This window comes from Urocampus carinirostris, chromosome 18 (assembly GCF_059441175.1).
Source record: "Urocampus carinirostris isolate Australia breed hairy pipefish chromosome 18, RoL_Ucar_1.0, whole genome shotgun sequence".
Classification (NCBI taxonomy): Eukaryota; Metazoa; Chordata; class Actinopteri; order Syngnathiformes; family Syngnathidae; genus Urocampus; species Urocampus carinirostris.
The window spans coordinates 16,173,323-16,191,790 of record NC_142366.1 but is presented as its reverse complement, the minus strand read 5'-3'; the positions used below and the strand labels follow the sequence as shown (position 1 = coordinate 16,191,790).

The window sequence follows — 18,468 nt, the reverse complement described above, 5'->3', positions numbered from 1 at the left end:
CTTACCCGACTTCCTTTAAAAGATGGTGTTGAGTCGGGTTTCTGATGCAATTTTCACTTCTAGGATAACTTACCTGACTGCCTGTGAAATATGGTGTTGATTTTCAATGTCATTCTGACCTGGGAGAGTGGAATGTTTTTCTGGGAAAGAATGCTGATTCAACAAAACCAAAAGTGCTGAGTCAGTTTTTTGGGCAGTTTTCACATTCGGGGTAACTTACCTGTCCACCTTTAAAAGATGGTGTTGATCTGTTGTTTTGAGTCTGGAAGAGTGTAATGTCTTTCTTCAAGAAAATGAAATGCATAGTTGTGCTTGCAATCCATTATCCCTAGTCAACTATTGCAGAGCGCATTTATTTTTTGGGTTTCAGCCGCTGAAGCGGGATTTTGGCCCACCTAAAAAAAAAAACTGAAAAGAAAGAAAATGCTCAAACATTTAAACCAAAAGTGATGAGTCAGCCTATTTTGTTGGCATTTTTCACATCTAGGGTAAGCTACCTCACCATTTGTGAAAGATGGTGGTCGTATCTAAACTCCCTTGTTTGGTATACTGTGTGCATACTTATCTCCCAAACGAAAAAACAAATCTATTATCACCACCCTCACCTAGCTTTCGAGAGAGAATTGTACAAATGGTGCCTAATGTTTTTCTTTTTTTTACCGAAGATTTTTTTTGTACCACTATGTTCCGTCAGTGTTTGCATGCGTATTCGACCAGATTTTTTCTTCACCCTATCTCATTGTAAATTGGGTTATACAGTGGAACCTCGGTTCTCGACCATAATCCGTTCCAGAACCCTGTTCGAGAACCGATTTGTTCAATCACCCCAAATTTTTTTCCCATTAAAAATAATGTAAATCGTTTTAATCCGTTCCAACACCCTGAATGTTTACCATGAATGTTTAACGTAAACATGAAGCTAACCCAGGCTAATCGTACGTTCGCGTTATCGTAATTTTCCGTATGAACGATTACGCTAACATGAACGTGTAAAAATAAAAAAGTAATTTAGCACCACAAGTGGCTAGCGCTTCATTGGAAATGGGGCTCTGTTCCAACACCCTTAATTTTGGGCTCAGTTCCAACACCCTGAATGTTTACCTTAATGTTTTACGAAATCATAAAGCTTACCCAGGCTAATCGTACGTTCGTGTTATTGTAATCTTCCATACGAAAGATTACACTAACACGAACGTGTAAAAAAAAAAAAGATAAAGAAAAGAATTATGAATAGGATTTCTTACCTTTGTGGTGGTCAGCAGATGGCGCATGCTGTATTCCCTATCAAGATCGGAAACTCACACACCTCTTTCATATTTAGCTATTATGTCTTTCTTAAAGGCAATAGTTGTACGCACTACTTTTCTTTTTTCACCTGTAGCAACTTTGCTGCTTGCACCGACCTTCTTCGGAGGCATAGTTAGGGGCTAAAACACTCCGTTCACCGATATTAAAAGCGAAAGCAAAAAGAGGCAGGTGCGCACGTGATAACAGATGGTCACGAGGGGTGGGGGCGATCTACACCTGTACGCATTACCGGCTTCCAACTTCAAATTTTTGACCGAACAGCGAAGCACGAATTTCTCGAAATTTTTGGTCGAACTCCGATCTGTTCGAACTGAGAGGCGTTCGAAAACCGAGGTTCCACTGTATATTGCTAATTAATTTTAAGACCTTCAAGGTGCTAGCTTCAGGATTGAAAAACAAGACCAAAATGTCAAATGGCTATCGATGAAACGGATATTAAAAAAGGTAAGCTAACTGCAGTAGTATATTCGAAGGACAAGACGATACAAGGGCAAAAGCATTTATGTTTGCTTTTGTCGGAGTGTAGTGTCGGAACAGAATGCTCCACAGGCAAGTTTTGACCCACTTTTGCGTTTTATCCCCGTCCACAAAGAAAGGCCTTGCAGCTGATGCCGCGCTGAGAGGAAAGAGCAAATGCAAAGTGCCGGCCAATGTATTTTCTTCATTCATGAACACAAATGTGCTTTGATGTAACAGCAGTACTATTACTGCGACAAGGGAAGCCTTTTGATTCAACGGGATGCGACCTACTCTGTGAAAAACTTTGACTTTGTGCAGTCTTCCCTTCCGTGCGTGACTGGGAATGACCCTTTTTTTCAACTTTTCATACCTTTAAATTGAAGCTGCATCAGAAAAAGATGCAACTCTAAATGTACCGGACTTTCCGGTCTAGAATTCGCTGATTTTTTCATAGTTTGTGACTTATATAAGGTTCCCGTAGATCCTTGAAAAGTCTTAAAAGGTATTGAATTCATTCTTCTACAATAAAATAGAATAGAATATACCCTATACTCTCTTCTGCGATTGGCTGTCAACCAGTTCAGGGTGTCCCCTGCCCACTGCCCGATGATTGCTGGGATGGGCTCCAGCACCCCCGCGACCCTACTGAGGATATCGTACGGTTTGTGCAATATGCATTTGGAGCAAAAATAGACATCATAGTGCAAAAAAAGATAGTCAACATTGTTCTAGGACAGGGGTCAGGAACCTTATTGACCCAAAGAGCCATTAGAGCAAAAAATGTTTTAAAAAGAAATTGAGAGAGCCACGTCATGTTTTCAGACAAAATTGAAAAAACTGCCAAACACGCTCTCTAGACAAAAGCTAATTCTTCAGCACATTTTATTTAACTGTGTGTCATTTGATGATTTCATCAAATGTATGAAATGATAATGATGCCAAATCCTGTGTCCCAAATCAATGTAAATATACCATTTACCATTTGTCTTCCACCTTCAGTTAAGAGTGTTGAGGCCATTTTTTTACATGAAATTTGTCCTTAATAACAGTTTCAAAACAATGCAAAGTTCTTTTGTAAAAATGTCACAAATGACTGCAAACGATAAGCATATCGTCATATTCACTTTGGGTGTAGACTGCACTGAGCGAGAGAGAGAAGGAAGTGCCTGGATCCGCCCACCTGTACTGCTCACCCAATCAAAGTTGTTTGCCAGAGTTTTTTTTTAATCAGTTTAAATGGTTTCTTATTAAACTTCTGCATTAAGTTGCTTCGGCTTTATATGGACCAAAATCGGGATGAAATCACTTGACTCTGGAACGCCACAGAGAGATGTGCAATAGTTACATTTTATTTCGGAGCCTTACGTACTCATGAAAAGAGCCATATATGGCTCCCGAGCCATAGGTTCCCTACCCTTGTTCTAGAAATAAGGCCTAATAGTCAATAAAATGTCTTAAATTCAATTTTCAAAGCTTTAAAAATGTGAACAGGTGTAATAATAACTTTTGTTTTGTTGAAATTCCTGCTGAAATGTTTGTATAGCTTGTGTCCAACAGTGCCACCTGCTGTTATGGGGTAAGGTTTAGTTTAGCCTCTGTTTTAGTTTTATGGACGGAAGGCGGATATTGTTAGCAGTCTCCAGCGCGCTGCTAACGATGTTGAGAACCAGTGGAGGTGCTAACCACATGGTGTGTGTATGTTGTGTCGCTCATTGCAGTCTCTAGCGCGCTGCTAAAGTAAGTGAAATAAAAGCCTCATCATCCAGTCCAGCCTGAATGTGGATCCTTGCTCGGACGGACGGGTTCACCGCAGTTACATTTGTTTGAACTAAAAAGTAACATTTATCAGTTGTCTTTTTTTAATAATTCCCCAATTTACTCTAATGGCATCATCACATGACCACAACAACTGAAGTGTCAAAACGGTGCTGTGGTTTCAGTAGGGCCTTTCTGAGCAGACGCATATAACTTGCTTTAAGCTGTAGGAACCATGTGTCCACTTTAGCCAAACAATGAAATCTAGCATGTTTGCATTAGATTGACGACAAAATAGGATTGCATGTATTAATAGGTTTCAAATAAGATCTTAGGCCCAGAGCCGAATTCCGACAAATCCAATCCGAATTTTGGGTGTCAATTACTGAAACGTTCAACCATTAAGTTCGCTTCCGGGCTGGGCCAGGTTTCTCTCTGGCTGACTTAGTTTTTAATTATCAATCCTTTGGTGTGATTGAATGTAACTCTTGTTAACTACCGTTAGATGTAGCTATCGCTTTAAGAATGAACACCATTGGTTTTTCACAGTAGTGACAAAATGTTATTGAAATCCAGTTGTATGTGATGCCATGATGGTTGTTCTGTGAGTTCCAAAAATAAACAAGTGTTAATCTTCATCTTCGTCATTGTTCTGTTTCTCTTTTTTTGTGGATGATCCGCATGATGGATTCTGTGTCGCTCTCGCAGCCCGAACATGGTGGTTTGATTTTGGAAAATGATATGGTTTCTGTCGGAGGACAAACATGACACAAGCATTAATAACGTTTTCCAATTAATATAGGTATATACAGTACATATACAGTAAGTAAATTAGTATTTGAACACCCTGTAAATTTTGCTATTTCTCCCATGAAAAAATCATGGATCGGTCTGAAATTTTCATCGTAGGTGCATGTCCACTGGGAGAGGGATAAACTAAAAAGAGAAATCCAGAAATAATAATGCATAATTTTTTTAAACAATTCATTTGTGTGATATAGCGGCAATTAAATATTTGAACACCTGAGAAAATTAACGTTAATATTTGGTACAGTAGCCTTTTTTTACTATTACAGAGGTCAACCGTTTCCTGTAGTTTTTCACCAGGTTTGCACACACTACAGAAGGGATCTTGGCCCACTCCTCCACACAGATCTTCTCTAGATCATTTAGTTTATGGCCTGTTGCTGAGAAACACAGAGATTGAGGTCCATCCAAAGATTTTCGATTGGTTTCAGGTCTGGAGACTGGCTGAGCTATGCTAAAACCTTCATATGCTTCTTACAGAGCCGCTCCTTGGTTTTCCTGGTTGTGTGCTTCGGGTCGTTTTCGTGTTGGAAGACCCAGCCATGACCCATCTTCAATGCTCTGCCTGAAGGACCGAGGTTGTTCCGCAAAATCTCAGCCTCAGCCTCAGTCATCCTCTCTTTAATGCAGTGCACTCGTCCTGTCCCATGTGCAGAAAAATACCCCCAAAGCATGATGCTACCACCCCCATGCTTCACAGTAGGGATGGTGTTCTTCAGATTGTACTCTTGATTCATCTTCCTCCAAACACGCTTGGTAGAATAATGAACAAAAACTTCTATTTTGGTCTCATCTGACCACAAAGCTTTCTCCCTGACCACCTTGCATCTTTCATACAGTCTTATACAAACTTAAGATGGGCCTTGACATATACTGGTTTAAGCAGGGGATCCTTTTGTGCCATCCATGATTTCAAACCATGACGCATTAGTGTATTACCTCCAGTAATCTTGGAAATGGTGGTCCCAGCTCTTTTTAGGTCATTGACCTACTCCTGTCGTGTAGTTCCGGGCTGATTCCTCACCTTTCTTAGAATCATTGAGACCCCACGAGGTGATATCTTGCATGGGGCTCCACTCCGATTGAGATTGACTTTCATGTTTAGCTTCTTCCATTTTCGAACGATTGCACCAACAGTGGACCTTTTTTCACCGAGCTGCTTGGCAATTGCTCCGTATCCCTTTCCAGCCTTTTGGAGGTGTACAACTTTGTCTCTGGTATCTTTGGACATCTCTTTGGTCTTTGCCATGTTTCAAGTTCATGTCTTACTGATTGTATGGGGTGGACAGGTGTCTTTATGCATTTAGCGACCTCTACTAGGTGCATCTAATTCAGGATTATACATGGAGTGCAGGTGGACTTCTAATGGGCGGACTAACAGGTCTTTTAGGGTCAGAATTCCAGATGATACACAGGTGTTCAAATACTTATTTGCAGCTGTATCACAAAAATAAATTGTTAAAAAAATCATGCATTGTGATTTCTGGAATTTTGCTTTTTAGTTTATCTCTCTCATAGTGGACATGCACCTGCACATGCATCAGACCCCTCCATGATTAAGTGAGAGAAATAGCAAAATAGCAGAGTGTTCAAATACTTATTTTCTTCACTGTATATACAATATGTGTTTCCATCTTTATAAGGTTTATAAAAAGCTTTATTTTTTTTCAAAGCGTATTGTTTTTATTGTTTGGGGTCTCGTGTGGCTCTTTCAACATTTTTGGTTGCAAAACCCTGGCCTAGAAGTCTTGGGGATTCAATGAAGCTTCATACTTGATCGTTTATTGTCCTTTTACTAGAAAAAGTTTGATAGAGTGAGTTCTGTATTTACTCCTAATTCAAGGTAGGATTTTATTAGCTGTTTGAAAAGAGTTTGTAAACCAACATGTGCAGTCAGAATCATTAAATGTTCTCAATCTATCAGTTTTTTTGCTGACCTCAGTTGCTTTTTGAAAGCTTGACTAGGCATCCTTTACTCTTCCCCATTCCAAGCCTTTTGCGTCACAGAGAAAAAGGATGTACATTTCTGCCAATGAGAACTGTTCCCCACCCTTCCTGCTTGAGTAATGCAGTCACAGTCTCCACGGCTTACAAACGAATGGACCAAATGATTTTTAATGCGTTGATACATGGTTCCAAATGCTTGAAGGAATCAAAACTAACGCAGGAGAGACGCTACTCAATAGAAAATGGAAAGGAACTTATGCTTATTCCACACAATACATTCATGACATTGTGATCTTAAAAAACTGCCAGATTGTCTTTTTATTATTGATTTGTAGAGGCCTATCATGTTTTGCTGAATTTCTATTCGTGATTTATTCATTTATTTTCTTCGATTTGGGCTCCATCAATATTTTCATTTGATTTGATCTCAGAATTACGACAGTGTGGCTTTGTATGGCAAACAGGTAGTGTACTTGAACACAGCGTACGCACTCATTCGGTCAAAAGAGAGGAAAACAAAACATTATCACCTCTTCCTGTCAGGACCACAACGGAAACAGGACCCACTCGTGTAAAGTTTCTCAAACGTTTTATTGGGAAGAAGGGAAAGGATTGCACACACGATCCGCTGATCACGGGGAGCAGGTCGCTCTGAACGCGGAAGTGGCACTTCCGTGGCGAGCGATGGCGGTGTCGGGAACGGAAAAAAACAGGTCAGTAGTCGGGACAGGAGAGCAAAAAACGTGGCTGAGATCAGCAACGAGTCGATAGCCAGGAGAGGAGAGTAGACGTGGTCGAGATCAAAAACAGATCGTTATTCGGGACAGGAGAACAGACGTGGCCGAGATCAAAACAGGTCGTAATTCGGGACGGGAGAGCAAACGTGGTCGAGATCAAAACAGATCGTAGCGGGAGACAAACGGGAGCAAAAAACGGGACAGGCGAAAAAGGGCGTGCCGTGTAAAAACAGAGATTCGCAGACGGACCGACAAAAGGGGACTAACAGGACAGAGTTTAAATACTGACAGGGAGCCAATCTGTCAATAAGATGCAGCTGGCGCCACACGGGTGGGGCCAATTGGGCGCCAGGGCAACCGTGACACTTCCCTAGTTTCGGTAGAGCGACTGAGGGTCAAATCTTAATAGTTTTTAACTGCCAGGCAAGATGCAAACAAGATAAAGTATTCCTTATTCTCGCATAGACTATGGATCGTTAAACGGCTTTGCGAATGTTGGGGAATTTGGGTTACTGCAACGTTTGTGTTTTGTGGAAAAAGATAACTCTTAAGTCTATAAATTATAAGGAGCCATATAGTGGGAACAGAATATCGTAAAAAAGCTGAACTAAATGCATTCTACATAGACGCCCATTAATGCAATATATCATTGTTCTTTTTAGCTCATTTGCTGCCATAGACAAATCTAGATGTTTTTGATCCATTCTAGCTAGGTTGCCAATTTAATTTTTTGGTTTATTCTATTTTTATTTGTTTTGTTATTATCATTTTTATTCACTTTTTACTGTGATGATTTTGTAATAAAATTGTATATTTTTAACTGTTTAGTTTCTTAAAATTGATTTATTTTTATGTATTGATTTCTTTTTAACTTCTTTTTTTGTACATTTATTTATATATATATATTTATTTTTAATTTATTTTATTATATATTTTATTTTTTCTATTGTATTTCTTATTTGATTTTTGTGTTAGACCTAAAATATATACAAGCTAACAGGGGCAGTTTCAGTTCAAATCTCAGGCCTCTTAATCTCTTAATGGATAATCATGGAGAAATATTTTTCATTTACAACATTTAAGTTCAATACAATAAAGAGAATCTTGAAATCTCTTGAATCTCTCTTTCCTTCTAGGTAAATTTTCCATCTTTGAGACAGGGTTCCGAAAAGTACTTGTTACAAAGTTCCACGCATAAAAGAAATGAAATCGTAAAGAGGTAACAAAAAGGCTAAAGCTCAGGTAAAACATATTCCTTGTTCCTGTGGTAAAGTCCTCAAATATTTTCCTCCTATTTCTTTTTAGCTCTGAAACAACCTTAAATTGTCATGTTTAGCGGAAACCTTTGTCTTTGGCAATCTGTTTTCGTCCTGACTTTCACGGGACGTCCTTTCTCGTGTCCTTTTCCTGTTTTCCGCTTCTGTGTTGCTATAATCAGCTGAGATGCTGAAAAACTGAAAAAGCTGACGCCTCAATGACAGAAAAAATGTACCGTATTTTCCGCACTATAAGGCGCACATAAAATCTGTTTTTTTTTTTAAAAAGCTGACTATGCGCCTTATAATCCGGTTCGCCTTATATATGGATCAATATTGAATTGCAAGGTCTCGCAACTAAGAGAAGCAGCCACCGACTCAATTTTTCGCGTAGAAGAAGAAGTGCGCTGTGCATACTGGGAAATATTAAACAACAATTCTCTTTTATTTGTGCTTTTGTACAAAGACCCTGAAATGGCTCCTATCAAGAGACACGCTTACAACGCAGAGTTTAAACTCAAGGCGATCAGTCACGCAGTAGAACACGGAAATAGAGCAGCAGCAAGAGAGTTTAACATAAATGAATCGATGTTGCGGAAGTGGAAGAAGCATGAGGATGAGCTGTTTACGTTTTACATTTTACAGTTATTATGTTATTGCTGTATTGTTATTGTTTTGCACTTGTTATTGTTTTTGCACATTACGAGTGTCACTATATTGCGGTTGCACTAACGTTTAATTTACCATAACAGTATCAGACGTTTTTTTTGCGTGTTGACTAAATGGAGGAAAAGTAAAATGTTATGCCTTGCTGTTGTTCAAAGATGTTAAAGATGTGTCACGAAAATGCTTCACCTCAGAGAAAATAATAAAACAGCTGTTTATTCATTTTGGGAGTGAATGGAGTTGTGGAAATCTGTTTGTTATCTATTAATAAAGTTTGACTGACCTATCTGACTGTTTTGTTGACATTCCCTTTAGCGCGGCACCATCTAATGGTTGCATAACGTAACTACATCCTCTACTGTAGCCAAGTCAAGTCACATTTATTTATATGGCCCTTAATCACAAAAATGTCTCGAAGGACTGCTCAAGATTACAATTTTAAAGTTGCAAAATTACTTGATCTTAAACCAGCATGCACTTATAGCGCCTTATAATGCGGTGCGCCTTATGTATGGAAAAAGTTTTAAAATATATCATTCATTGAAGGTGCGCCTTATAGTGCGGAAAATACGGTATATATAAACCAGCTTTTATGCTGGTTACAGTAGCCTACGCAAACTACTTCCAAGAACTTTGCTCATGATTAAAACTATTGAAACTATTCTTTTTCATTCACAATTAGCATATTATAACTTAATATTTGTTTCTGTCTTCTCTCCTGATAGTCTTTTATTTGCATTTTCATTCAAGTCTCCATTACTTATTTATCCCGGAGTCCCATGTCTAATCACATTGCCTACCATCAGGGTTGGGTTGGATTACTTTAACTGGATTACTTTCAATTACTTTTGGATTACTCCAATACCAAATATGCTAATAAAAGACAAAAGAAACTAAATGTGAATAAAATCACTAAATTTTGTGTAGGCTTGGGGAGTAACGGAATACATGGAACGGCAAAAATGATGTTGGCAAGCTGTTTGGATTTATTTTCATTTTGTTTCTGTCGCATTTTATGTTAGTTTTGCCGGAGATCAAAGCCAGGAGAGAAAGCTTACCACGTGTTGTGAGTCATCATTTTATTCATTTTTTTTTTTTTGTCTTTTATTAGCATATTTGATATTGGAGTAATCCAAAAGTAATTAAAAGTAATCCAGTTAAAGTAACCCTACCCAAACCTGCCTACGATGTTTCACCACGTTTATGTCAAAGACAATAAAGACAATTTAATTCAATTCAACGTAACCTTGTCTCCTTGGCAATGGCCAGAAGATAGATTTCTTACTGAAACCATCAGATCGGAGCATGAACCTTCCAGCACAGCGCACCGACAAACCCGTCCGCTTCCTGCTTCCTTTCAAAAGATGGGAAACACTTGGCCTGCTACCCAGGATAAGCTCAGACACAGGATGCATGAAGCGGAGATGGCCTCGTTGCCGTTTTTGCTCAGTCAGGGTTTCCTGTCGGGTTGACTTCCTTGGCATTGGCCGCAGGAGTGCACGTTTTCAGTAATGCTGTTAATTTTAGTCTTCAAATCCATGTGAAGATAATTCGGCAGCAAGTTTACATTGACTCACCCCGTTTTTTTCATTTAAAAAAATAAATAAATCTGTTTTGTTGTTGAATTGCGCTACGAAGAAAATGTAGCCCTTATTCTGTCTGTGTAAGTCTGGTCTGCAAAACTGATTGGGCAAGGCAAGCCCAATTCATTAAAAGTAACAAATATAACACCTATGCTATTGGGAGAGAAAAGAAAAGCTAATGGACTAGTTCTAGGTTCATGAGTCGTAAGATTAATGGAGAAAACACCAGAGCATTAGAACAACAATGTAATGAACAGTGGACAGCATTTAACATAAATAACAGTAAAAAAGCATTCTTGTTTGACTCTAATCTGTCATTTGGGTTATACAAGAAAATGATTGGGCAGCAGGGCGGCGCAGTGGTTAGCGCGTGTGCGGCACAGTTCTGAGTTCATGCGTTCAAATCCAGCTACCAACCTTCCTGTGCGGAGTATGCATGTTCTCCCCGTGCTTGCGTGGGTTTCCTCCGGGCACTCCGGTTTCCTCCCACGTTCCAAAAACATGCATGTCAGGTTAATCGGCCGGTCGAAATTGTCCCTAGGTGTGAATGAGCGAGCGAATTGTCTGCCCCTGTGTGCCCTGCAATTGGCTGGCAACCAGTTCAGGGTGTCCCCTGCCCACTGCCCGGAGATGGCTGGGATGGGCTCCAGCACCCCCGCGACCCTACTGAGTATCAGCAGTGCAGATAATGGATGGATGGATGAATGAAAATGATTACTAGAGAAGTTTATTTCAAACTTCTCAACATTGCGAACGTTCGACTAATGCTGTCCCCATTTGATGCTGAGATGACAGTTTATCAAAATATCACTCTCCTCGGGCATTGTTTAGGCAGCTTTTAGGTCTTGCTGTATTGCACAGAGTGAATCAAGGAAGCAAGGTTTTGGGTGCTCTGAGGAGAGTGATGAGCAACATAAGTATGAGTATGGATGTTAAGAGGGGACTGTATGATAGTGTGATTGTGCCGACTGTGTTGTATGGTGCAGAGACTTGGAGCCTGAACGCAGATTTGATAAAGAAATCGAGATCAAGTTTTTGAGGAGTATGTTAGGAGTGATACGATTGGATAGATTGAGAAATGAAATTGTGAGAGACAGAACTGGAGTAGTAGTGGAACCGAGCAAGCAGATAAGAGTTGGTTTGGACACATGGAGAGGATGGATGAGGAGCGAATGTTGAAGAGGATCTACAGAGCAGAAGTAAATTGAAGGAAACCAAGAGGAAGGCTGCGATTGACGTGGATGGATGGAGTTATGAGTGCTATAGCTGATCGTTGGATGTTTGGACGCGTTCTAAGGGATGGGCAGGGCACCTGTATGATGCGGCAGGGGTAAACCAGTAAAAGCTGTCGGGCCTTGCTGTTGAACAGAAGAGTGTGTTGTGTCACCCTCACCCGAGTGACATTGCCGCTTTCTTGTGTCTCGTTTCATCTGGAGGGACGAAAGCATGACCAACTTGGGTGCCGAGGTGCCTAACTTGTTTGGGTGTTTGGGCATTTGAGTTGGCCGTGGTTCAAAAATTTTTGTGTGTGTTTTTTGCCATTTTTCCCCCTTTTTAATTTTATTTTTATTTTATTTTCCTTGTTATTGTATGTGTTTTTCTTGCTGCCGGTCACCCCTCTTGAGGGATATGACCAAGGTAGATAGATAGATAGATAGATAGCTTTTAGGTCTGCTGTCAGTAAACTCGTACTTAAATGATTAAACCTTGAACCGGAAAGGTTATGTCATGAAACGCCTGTGTGAAATCTACAATTTCTTGCAAAATTACTTTGAAGAGTTGTCACGCAATAATCTTTATGAAATAAATGCAGTCAGGATCTAGGGTTAATCACTGTACTGAGACAGCACTGATCAAAGTGACCATGGATCTTCTCCTGACAACGATTTTGGTTCTTTGTTAGTGTTGCTACTGCTGAATCTCAGCACTTACTTGCACACTTTTGACTACGAGAATTTACTAGATGGAAAAATGGATTGGTATTTCAGGAACCGTCTTATCATGGTTTGGGTCCTACCTCTCAGATAGTACATACTGTGTTAGCTACAGCATTATGCCTACAGAGCCTTTTGGTGTTATCTGTGGCGTTCCGATCGGGCAAGTACTCAAACCTCTCCTTTTATAATTTCTCTGCTTCCGCTTGGTTATAGTATTTACAAGTATAATATTCGTTTTCAATCAAATGCGAAGAATTTCCACTTTTGACTCTGCCAAATTGGCATTCTGATATGAACGTCCATAACAGAAAACTAAACCACGCCGTTTTTTTTATAGTCTTTCCTCCTTTGTGGTTTGTTCTTGATGTTTTTCCAACAATTGCCACCCTCTCTACTGCCTAACTCTTGCCATTTATTTGATAGACCCAGAGCTACAAACTAGGGTTTCGGACTCGTCCCCACCTGTTGCTCAGGGTTACCAAGACTTTGTACAACCAAGCCATAACTGCTTCATTGATTTTTTCCGCTGCCCCTCTGCATTTTAATCTGAGCACAAATGCTCCCATTCAGCCAAAGAAGAGACTCGAAGACAATTTTATTCAGTAGCTCTTTGATGGAGTTCTTTGAACAGTACTGACAAAATACTGCAGAGATGGTGCCCATTTAAGATATTGAAGCAGCTCTTTGTGTGATGCAACTTGCATACCACAAAATAATTTATATAAACATAGTTCTCTGAATCAGGAGTCTTCTGCTGCCTGCAGTTTTGCAGGTAATCTTATCTGACCTTCCCACTTTGATGTTCCGGTTGTGTTCATAAAATTGTGGGATACCCTGAGGATCAAACTTGTGACTTATCCAGTGTGATGTCACATCTACTTGCTCTCAAAGACAAATCTCTCTCGGATCAGATGATGTGGCGCTATCTGAGTTTTTTTCTCCCGATTGAACAAACGCCAAAGCCTTCCAGTGGAATATTAAGTGCTGACCCAGTTTTATATGACATGGAAAAATAAACGTTTTTAGTCATCTCATCTCTCATAATTATCAATGACTTTCAGTGACATGCTGTGAGGTTCGTGTCTGGAAAGACTCAGTCAGATTTACAAAGATGTGAACCTACATCTTATTCATCATCTGATTGGCAGAGCAACAAAGCAATATATGAACTGTAGCATAGAAGAAAAACGTTTTATTATCTTACCTTTAGTTATGAGTGAAGTATATGTGCTGCTCCTTTTGAATAAAAGCATTAATGGCAGATTATTTCTCCATTATGAAAATTACTGTAATTGTTGCACTACAATAACGAATAATCGTTTTTTATTTACAGGCTCTTGACCAGGATCGGACGTCCCTGCAGAAGGTGAAGAAATCTGTCAAGGCGATCTACAATTCAGGACAAGGTAAGAAACAAAGTCGTAGTATGTAAATCCTATGTGACATTGGGTAAATTTACATGCAGGAAATAGTCTGACTGGGATCATATTGTGGATTTTTAGATTAATAGTGACATAATAGTAACATTAGTAAGAATAACAAGCAAAACGGCTGTTTGGAATGGGCGGTGGTCAGGAGCTGCAGTACTCAATTTGGCCATGAGAGGATGGTAGAGACCACATGGAAGCAGACCACACAAAAAAGCAGACTACACAAATGCGGATGTTTATCGATTTTGGTGTGTATTTATTGTGGGTGCCTTGATACAAAACCTAGCTAAAGACAAACGTGGAGGACTAACGTACAATTGTGTAAATTTTTACCAAAATTGGTTCAGCCAGATCAGAGTCTATAAGTCACACACAAACACACGCACACACACACAAATTGTGATTTATAAAGTAGTTTAGATTAGATAGATAACAAAAACAAAAATATAATAACAATAATAATAATAGTAATCCGAAATCCACTTAGTAATCACTAGTCTACTAGGGATCTGGATTACATAGCAAAAAGCATTCGATTTTTAGACCTTTATTTTGGCTAAACTCTTACCAATAATGCTCCATTACAACGTTACCACTTATTTCCCTAATTACATGTGATTCGGCCGTATTGTGATCACATATCCTTTGCTCAAACTGAAAGTTTGGTACCTTAAACTCAAACACACATAAGCACTCACACACATATTCACTCACAGTTTCACTCTTCCACTAACGCCCCATAATTATTGGTACCCCTAGCTTTTAACATACGACTATTTGCAAAAATCAATTTTAACGCAATCTTAATTTTGGCTGGACAAAAATTATTCTCCAATCCTAAATTCCTATTCTCAAATTAACTAAGCCTTGTATTTCTTATACCTTTCATATTTCATTCTTTTGTTTATTTTCCTTTAAATCTTGTTAACTATCATTTTTCCATCAGTTTCTTAATTACAGAGCAAAAATGGTCTATGATCGGTTTCAATGACCTCTGTTGACACCGAACTAAAATGTTAACCTCAAAATATCAAATCAATCACCCGTGTTTGATATAAATACGTATCAACACAATCAAATATATCTAAGATCCTCGTCCTTTCATTACATGTACCGTTTTTTCCGCACTATAAGGCACACCTAAAAGTCTTATTTTTTTTTCAAAAGCTGACCATGCGCCTTATAACACAGTGCGCCTTATATATGGCTCAATGGTGTGTCGCAGTTGAATCGATCACTATTGGCTAAAGTTATTCGGCGGTAAAGGGGCGGATCCTTTTTATCATTTACGGGCTTGTATAGGCTAAAGGGACAAAACAAAGCCTGCAATTGGCCGAAAAAGATGAATGTGAATAGCAAGTTTGGTTGGTTGTCTACAGCATAGAGAAAGCATGTTTTACTATTCTGTATTTGTAAATATTTTATTCTCCTGGATTTACTACACTCACGGATATAAGAGGACCATGGTTGCACATTATTATTGAACACAACGACTTCGGTGAGCTACTCTGGCTATATATTTTCCCAGTATCTTGTTTCAGAGTGATATCGATGTTTCTGTGATAGGTCTTTTTTTAATTAAACTCAATTCCAAGTGTTTATTGTCATATGCACAGTAAAGTTGCGAGCGAAAAAGAAAATAGAAACTAAGGAATGGTTGGCATTTCTTGAATCCCAAGATTTTAACCTTCCGATTGATATTTGGAACGATGCATTTGAGTGACATCGTACGGACACCGCATCCGCACGTGTCTACGACACGTATTTGCTTCTTTGCAAGCTTTGGGAATGTTAAGGGGGTAATAAGTTGGACTGAACTATCTGACCGTTTTGTCCACGTTCCCATTGTAGCGCCTTATAATCCGGTGCGCCTTATCTATGGACGATATAGGACCAAAAACAATTTTTTGGGGGTGTGCCCTATAACCCGGTGCACCCTATAGTGCGGAAAATACGGTATTTAACAATGGTCTCAAACTGTGGTATTAAAGAAGTGAATATCTTTTCTCCATGGTCAAATTTAGGTTAGAACTTACATCCAAATGTATCTCCTTTACAATAGAAATTGGTAAAAAAAAAAAAAAGCTACACTAATGTATGTAAGCCACAAAATGTACAAAAACACCGAATTAATGATTGGCCGACTAGAGCTACAAATAACAGCATTTTAACTCGTTTCTTGACAGTTTGCTTCAAATAGTTACATTTTGTCTTGTTGCTAACACTTCTTTTGAAAATATTTCACTGTCAGGATCACTTAAAACCCATTGTTTCAAGATCTGTAACAATGATTCCTTGACTATTAAGTTCCTATGGGTATTTGAAATCATTGAAAATGCTTGAATTTTGATGTTGAGTTTTCGAGGATTTATGTGTTTGTAAATGCTTTAAATTGTTGCCATTTTTTTCTTAAGAACCCTTCTTAAAAATATATACGACACTGCTCCCTGGTGGCTTCGCTTTGTAATTGAATTTCTTCTTCCCCCGTGATTAATCGCCGCTGGTATTAGTTTGTATGGCTTTGTTCCATGAAGCATCATCGCCCCCTATGGGTCGTGCCCAAAAGGACAGGTGCATGCTACACCTAAGAGGGGCACTAGGAAATTGTCAGGACCAGAACGGAAACAGGACCCAATTGCGTTACGTTTCTCACAAGTTTTATTGGAGAAAAGAGGAAGGGCTGTGCCCACGATCCGGTGTTCGCTGGGCGCGGGAAGAAAGTCGCTCTCGTACTCGGATTGTGATCCGATCACGGAAGTGGATCTTCCGTAGGGAGCGATTGCGGCATCAAGGACGGAAAAACAGGTCAATAGCTGGGACAGGAGAGCAAAAAGGTGGTCGGGGTCAGAAACGGGTTGTAAGCCTGGACGGGAGAGCAGACGTGGTCGGGATCAAAAACAGGTCGTAAGTCGGGACAGGAGAGTAGACGTGGTCATGATCAAATCGGGTCGTAGCCGGAGACAGACGGGACCAAAAACGGGACAGGTGGGAGTCAGGGTAGAAAAAGGCTTGCCTAGTAAACACTGAGGTTCGCAGACGGACTGACAAAAGGGGACAGACGGTATTGGGTTCAAATACTGATCGGGAGCCAATCAGAACCCGCGGCAGTTGGTGCCAACGGAGCGGGCACAGCTGAGTCACATCAGTAATCATGACAGAAATTTGTAGGGCTGTAAGGATTATGCCTCATTCATGGACATTTGTTATGGGCCATTCAAAAAAATGAAGGTACTGTTTCCCAGTGGTAAATCGTAATGTGAAAAACTTCCTGCAACTGAAAACATATGTTACATATTATTGTCATTTTGACCTAATACCTATATGGGAGAGATTTGTCTCCAAAACAAATATGTTCACGATCTAGATCTAAAAATCGTCTCGATAAATGCACACGCAAGATTACAAATTAGTTATGTGAATTGCAGATAAAGTGGGACCTCGCTATTATATTATAAATATATATTATTATATATATATAATTTTTTTTTTTTTTTTTAAGCATTTTTGAAGGGGCGTCGGTACTTCCTGGTTCCATGGTCGCGGGTTCAGAGATTCGCAGGTCTAAAAAATAATCATAATAAAATAAAATAATTTTTTAAAAAAAGGGTTTTATTTAATTTTTTTTTATTTTTTATTTATTTATTTATTTTTTTTAAGCATTTTTGAAGGGGCGTCGCTACTTCGTGGTTCCACGTTCGCGGGTTCAGAGCTTCGCAGGTCTAAAAAAATAAAATAATAATAAAATAAAATAATTAAAAAAAAAAAAAAAAAGAATTTTTGAAGGGGCGTCGCTACTTCACAGATTTTCACTTTTCGCGGGTGGTTTTGGTCCCCATTCACCGCGATAACCGAGGTCCCACTGTATATTTGTGGCTCTGCAAAATACATAATTCACACCGGATTTCTTCTTTTAATGGTACTGTAGAAATTGAAAAATTGGCTTTGAAAGTCCTTAACAAGTTCTTGGGTTCTGCCATAAAAACAGTATACCCACCCTGTGAATATGAACATAAATCAACTTTTCAGATTAACCAAAACAGGACCGAACTAAATATCCGTTTGTCTCGAGATCTGATCCATAGCCCCAGATCGAAAATGAAGCATTGCTTTTCGTTTTTGCTCAACAGATCATGTCCAAAATGAGGAAAATTATGCCCAAGCTCTGGATAAATTCGGCAGCAACTTCATCAGCAGGGACAACCCGGACCTGGGCACGGCCTTTGTCAAGTTTTCATCGCTTACCAAGGAACTGTCCGCCCTCCTGAAGAACCTGGTAAGTCCTAAAACTCCAGTGTGGCTCAGTGTTTGTTTTTTTGCCCACCCGAAGTGATAGTAACGGGAGAGATTACGTAGGTTTCACGAGGGTAATTGGTTTATGGGTGTAGATTAGGATTAGGTGAGGTTATAGGTTTGCCTTGTGGTGATGGAAGCTCCAAATGTTAGCAATGTTTTTTAAAAAGTGACAGTTTTAACGTGTTTCATTTGCTATTGGTCACTTGCTTGTTTTACTCTTGTTTTACTCCTGAAAGGCGCGTCGAATTACAATGTATTATTATTATTATTATTGTTTGGCAAATCAAGAT

The 18,468-nt window shown here is 39.3% G+C and overlaps 1 protein-coding gene across 4 annotated transcripts in view; it reads left to right on the top strand.

Annotated features, from left to right (window-relative positions):
• The window catches only part of asap1b (ArfGAP with SH3 domain, ankyrin repeat and PH domain 1b), a 117,354-nt gene that overhangs the window by 18,702 nt on the left and 80,184 nt on the right, over positions 1-18,468 (top strand). For all 4 annotated transcript variants that reach the window (XM_088322726.1, XM_088322724.1, XM_088322725.1 and 1 more), the window contains exons 2-3: positions 13,789-13,861; positions 18,013-18,158. In XM_088322726.1, coding sequence (XP_088178852.1) covers positions 13,789-13,861; positions 18,013-18,158 — 219 coding nt within the window. The remainder of the gene's footprint in view (positions 1-13,788; positions 13,862-18,012; positions 18,159-18,468) is intronic.